The 6,167-nt window shown below is 44.3% G+C and overlaps 1 protein-coding gene across 1 annotated transcript; it reads right to left on the reverse strand.

The window, feature by feature from the left end:
• Positions 1–997: 997 nt before the first annotated feature.
• LOC115006916 (uncharacterized) lies at positions 998–5,700 on the reverse strand. The gene is made up of 2 exons (XM_029429542.1): positions 5,412–5,700; positions 998–1,674 (listed from the first exon to the last, which is right to left on the reverse strand). Exons 1-2 carry the CDS (start codon positions 5,698–5,700, stop codon positions 998–1,000), a joined length of 966 nt encoding a protein of 321 aa, XP_029285402.1.
• Positions 5,701–6,167: the final 467 nt, after the last annotated feature.

A 6,167-nucleotide genomic window follows, 5' to 3' on the forward strand; every position in this document is an offset into this window, starting at 1 on the left:
GACTGACTGAGCTGCACCTGAGGGGTGTCTGGAGGAGTCTCTTGATCCCAGTGAGTTGGTCCAGGAGGTATCAGTTGCCTGGCAGAGAGTCAATTACACATTTCCCTCAGAGAGGAAAGGTTACATTCATCCAGGAAGTCGGGATACATGATTCACATCTAATGCAACACGTAAGGAGAGAAACTAAATTACAGGCTTGCTAGACATTAGCACATTAGGATTTATCACAAGCTTGGTTTAACTTGACACAGCGTGACACACACACACACACACACACACGGAGTGTGTGTTCTAGAAGTGTCTAAATGTGTCTCCTGCTGCTGTCTTCAAACCAAATCAAATTTATTTGTATAGCCCGATATCACAAATTATACATTATACATTGCAGTGTGCTTTACAGACTGTACAGGTTACGACACCCTCTGTCCTTAGACCCTCGCATCGCACAAGGAAAAACTTCCTAAAAGAAACCCCACAATTAAAGGGGGAAAAATGGAAGAAACCTCAGGGAGAGCAACTGAGGAGTGATCCCTCTCCCAGGACTGACAGACATGCAATAGATGTCGTATGTACAGGATAAACAACATAGTACAAATACAACATTTGACAGAAATGATGTGTTGAAAAAGAGAAAGTATGGATGAATCCAGGATAATGTCAAAAAGGCTTCCCGGTGTCCAGCAGGACCAGGGCAGCGGGCGCAGCGGGCGCAGCGGGCGCAGCGGGCGCAGCGGGCGCAGCGGGCGCAGCGGGCGCACCGACGATTCCTGATCCTGACGTAAACTTTATCAGTGGCAACCTGCCACATGAGACACAGAAACTCCGGATGATGAGTTAATAACATACATTTACATAAATGCATACAGATAGATAGGGAGAAGAAGAGAGGGAGGGGAGGAGAGAGGAAGAGAAGGAAGAGAGCAGGGAGGTGTCCCCCGGCAGTCTAAGCCTATAGCAGCATAACTAGGGGCTGATCCAGGGCAAACCTGAGCCAGCCCTAACTATAAGCTTTATAAAAAAGGAAAATCTTTAGCCTACTCTTAAATGTGGAGAGTGTGTCTGCCTCCCGAACACAAACTGGAAGCTGGTTCCACTGGAGAGGAGCTTGATAGCTGAAGGCTCTGGCTCCCATTGTACTCTTAGATACTCTAGGAACCACAAGTAACCCAGCAGTCTGGGAGCGCAATGCTCTAGTTGGTTTATAAGGTACTATGAGATCTTTAAAATATGCTGGAGCCTGACCATTAATTGCTTTGTAAGTCAGGAGAAGGATTTTGAATTCTATTCTGTATTTTACCGGGAGCCAGTGCAGAGCAGCTAATACAGGAGTAATATGATCCCGTTTCCTTGTTCTTGTCAATACACGTGCCACTGCATTTTGGATCAACTGAAGAGTTGATAACAATGAGTTGCAGTAATCCAGCGTTGAAATAACAAATGCATGGACTAGTTTTTCTGCATCATTTTGAGACAGGATGTGTCTTATTTTTGCAATGTTATGTAGATGAAAGAAGGCAGTCCTTGAGATTTGGTTTATGTGGGAGTTAAACGACAGATCTTGATCAAAGATGACTCCAAGATTCCTTACATTTGTGCTGGAGGCCAAATTAATGCCATCCAGAGCTTCTATATCATTAGAAAATGCGTTTCGGAGGCATTTAGGGCCAAGTATAACTCCACATTAAATTTAGTACACTCCAATTGACGCAATCGCGTGTCATTTCCGCCGACGTGAATAACAATCTTACTGTATTTACGTTTAGCCTTAGCCAGCAGTTTCAAATGTAATTCTATGTCGCCCGCTCTGGCCCCAGGAATGCACGTGACTATCGTCGCTGGTGTCTCAAAATGAACGTATCTCAAAATTGAGCTACCTATAACCAGAGTTGGCTTCTCAGCTGGTGCGTCATTGAGTCGGCAGAATCTGTTAGAAACAGCAAGCGGTTGGTGGTGAACCGTGGTCTTCTGATAACACTTCTTTCGGACAGTCACCCAGTCTCCCGGCTGCTCGGGCCCCGCCGGGGGACAGCTAACAGGAGATACCACTGGTCAGCCCGCGCCGGCTATAGGGGGCTTGCTAACAGCTACACTTGCTAACCGCTGACTAACCATGGTGCGGAGCCACTCATCTATCCCTCTAAAACTCGCCTCCAACCCTGCGTATAAACTACATTTAATACACGTACCATTATCACTAAAGGAGGCAGAGCAACAGCTAAACATGAAACACACCGAGCAGGAGAGAGCATAACAGGAAGAGGAAGATGCCATCGCTAGCTAACGTTAGCAGAGCCGAAAGGAGCGTAAAGAATTGAGGATTTAGCGAGAGTCGCTAAGAGAAGGAGGATAAGGAGAGAGTTGTAAGTGCTTAGAAAGTACAAGTATAGGTTTAGATAGATGACAGGTAATTAGCCGATGTGATCAAGAATATAACAACATTAACTGGGTCAAGCTGGAGCTGCCGAAGTATGCTACCAGCAACACAGAAACATTAACAACCGGAAATGACGCGCTTACCGTAAACACGCCCACACTTCATCACCTGAACGATGACGGCAGCAGTGTGTGTAATCCTCTGTCAACTGGCTGCTGCCATAGTTGATCAAAGTGTGGGAAGATATATACACACATGTATATGTCAGGAAAACACACACACACACACACACACACACACACACACACACTCACACTAATGCACTGATAAAACAAAGACACAAGAGGAAACACATGCATCTCACACATGCAGCACACATTTCCTCTGCAGGGACAGAGATAAAGCATATCACCAGTAATACTGCATCCGTATTCTATAAACCACAACAGAGAGGTGACTATAGACTTAATCTGTAATTAAAACTAAATTATAGACCATCATTCAAAGCACTGCGACTTAAAATGAACCAAATGACAACTATTGATATTCTTCAAGTTCACTGTGTACACTGTATAAACATCTTCTGAAGTACTTGGGGAAAAATGCAATGTGGAGTTTAAGGTTTGCCACTTTGACAAATGAATGCTAAAATCCTCCCCTTAAATACTAATGATCTCTTTTATAAAGCTGTGTTTCTACCACAGACAGTGTTAGAATCCACCAGCCCTTAAAGGAATAGTTCAACATTTATGGATCTACTCTTCCTTTTCTTTTGAGAGTTAGATGTGAAGATCGATATCACTCTTATGTCTGTACAGTAATATAAAGCTACGGCAAGCAGCCAGTTAGTTTATTTTAGCATAGCATAAAGACTGTAATAGGGGGAACAGTGAACCAGTCTTCCTGGACACAGAGCAACTTAATTCTATTTCAACTGTTGGTTCAGTGTCTAGTTGTAAAAGATAGGACAAAGTCTAGTTCTTTAGGCCTTTGGTCTAGCAGGGCTAGAATCCCCTGAAATCCATTACTCAGTGATTCCAACAGGTAGGCCAGTGATTTGAACCCGTGCTTGGGACTCTTGAGGCCTGTCAGCATCCATCACAACATAATCTGTCACAGTGCAGCTGAAGGCCCTTCTTTTGTATTAATTGGACTTGCTGTTGTCCCTCTGTGTGAGTGGGTTAGGGTTAGATGTGTGCAGCTTGAGATCACAGTTAGTTGCTTCATTCATATTTTGAATCAGAACAATACCCGTCATGCGCCTCAGGTATTAAAAAAAACTGGATGGAGCAGGGGATGCTAACAGGACTGTGTTTGAAAATCAGCTTTTATGAAGCAGACGCCTTAAAGCTCATCAGTAAATTCATTACCTGTGAACTCATGTTTGATGTGCAGTGTATGATTGTTCGAGGGAGTTTAAGGGCAGGCACAACCTTAGACTAAGTAGCTGTATGGCACTGGAGGATTTCTGCCGTTACATTACACTGGCCTCCTGAAACATCAGGAGCAGCTCAGTTCTCACAAATTAATTTGAGCTTAGTTTGGCAAAGAAATTGACTAATTGAGCTAGAATGAAAAAAATACCTCAAGGGAGAAAAAAGTGGAAAACTTTGGGGAGCATGTTTTATCTCATGGATCCCCTTCAAGGCATTTGCCATTAATTCCATGGAATTACTTTTAGTCATATTGTCATTACCTGAATCAAATAGCCCAAAGCAGGGACAGACACCTATGAATCATCAACATACACAGATACAGTGTGTCTATGAACCTTAAGGTTGTAACCAGCAATTGCATTATTTATGACTACAGACCATTAAGTTTTTCTGTGTTGCCCATCCAAGAAACTCACAGATCACAATTTTTACATTCCTCTTATATGGATTTTGTTCTTCCCCTGTTGAAAGAGGATGAACATACCAATCTCCAAATTAACAGTCCTGGTCAATGTTACCTTTGTGAGTGACAACTGAAATAGTTCTTAGTTTAGTGTCTGACTTTCAGAACAAACTATCCATTTACTATTCATAAAAAAATGATCTATCTGGAAGCTCTCAGTGCGTGCAGACAGAAGGTTTCACTTCGAACACCGTTAGTGGATCTATGGGCGTGCCCCAGGGATCGATCTTGGGTTGCTATGCAAATTTCCACTTTTATTCTAATGACACTATGGTAAACTGATCTTTGCTCCCAGGATCTATTATTTGTACCTAAAGCCAGGACTGAATTGGGGAAAAGGTTATTATAGTATGCTGCTCCCCTTGCTTGGAATAGCTTTCAGAATTACCTGGATGTTCCGGAGCTGGTCTCTCTGGATACAATAAAAATGCAATTACTTGGAGGCTGAAACATTTGGCTGTAGATGTTTGATTGATTGGCCCCTTGTGAATGTTGATAAATGTTTTTGATATTTAATGATTCTGTAATTTGTTTTCATTTTTAAATTGCTGTGATTTGTGTGTCTGCAACATTGTTAATTGTAAGGATATTCATAGAATTTGCTAGAGCGTCTAAAATGATATGCCATCACAGAATATGTTGCAGAATCTGTAACGACACGTACTGAACACTGGGAATAGGACTCACATGCCTCGACTCAGAACGGGAAAATAGTCTTTACTTGTAGCAAAATCAGGTTCGTACACGGGAAGGCAGTCAGCGAGGCAAACAAAACAGGTAAGGAGTAGGCGTAGGCAGAGTCAGGTCATGGAACCAGGATCAGGGAAACCAGGAAGACAGGAAACAGGATCAGAAGACATGGGACAAATGCTGGAACACTACGACACGGAGCTACGAAGACGAACTGGCAATGATGGGAAAAAAACACACAGATTATATACACCAGGAAGTGGGCAGGGTAACGAGACACAGGTGGAATCACTAATGACAGATGGGAAACACATGGGCAGGAAGTGGAGACAATGAAACGAGAGAAGAGGTGAGTAACACAAAATAAAAGAGGAACTATACGCAACAATAAACATTTAACGGACAACAGGAACCCTTACAGATCCCCCACCCCGTCTAGGAACGACACCTGACGTCCCAGGAACCTCGGGATGCTGACAATGGAAGTCCTGGATGAGGGTCTGGTCCACAATGTTCTTTGTGGATACCCACTGTGTCTCCTCAGGACCATACCTTTCCCAGTCCACCAGATATTGGTAACCCCTGCCTTTCCGTCTGGCCGCTAGGAGACGTTTAACAGTGTAAACGTCCCCTCCCTCAAAGAACTGGGGGGGAGGAGAGGGCTTGGTTGTGGGAACCAGCGGACTCTCCTTAACTGGTTTGACCCGCGTCACATGGAAAATGGGGTGAACCTTCATGGAACGTGATAGACAGAGCCTCACCGCTACCGGATTGATGACCTGGGAGATTGGAAACGGACCCACAAATCGCGGAGCCAACTTGCGGGATTTGACTTGCAGTGGCAGGTCCTTCGTAGAAAGCCAAACCCTCTGGCCCGGAGAATAACCTGGAGCAGGAATGCGTCGCCGGTCCGCTATCCTTTTGTACGAGGCAGAACTGCGGAGAAGGGCTTGCAGAGCCCGACTCCAGGTCCGGTGACAGCGGTGAATGAGTGCCTGTGCAGACAGGATGCTGGGTCTGTTTGCACATTAAGCAGAATGGGTTCAACTCGTGGAGGACAAATACAAATTTCTCTGTTCACTTTTCTAGAAATGTCCTTTGCCCATCTTGTATGGCTCGTACCTTTCTTTTTTTTAACGGGAGCAGCTGTTGTCTGTCCACAAACCACATGTCCAGCATCTTCCGCTTGATTCCGCTGTGGTTT

This window comes from Cottoperca gobio, chromosome 4 (assembly GCF_900634415.1).
Source record: "Cottoperca gobio chromosome 4, fCotGob3.1, whole genome shotgun sequence".
Classification (NCBI taxonomy): domain Eukaryota; kingdom Metazoa; phylum Chordata; class Actinopteri; order Perciformes; family Bovichtidae; genus Cottoperca; species Cottoperca gobio.

Excerpts from the sequence above, each read along its gene's own strand:
- LOC115006916 (XM_029429542.1), bottom strand. The coding sequence starts at position 5,700 with ATGAAGGTTCACCCCATTTTCCATGTGACGCGGGTCAAACCAGTTAAG. Across the intron at positions 1,675-5,411 it reads CGAGGTTCCTGGGACGTCAG|TTATACTTGGCCCTAAATGC; the intron begins GTGTCGTTCCTA and ends TTTAATGTGGAG.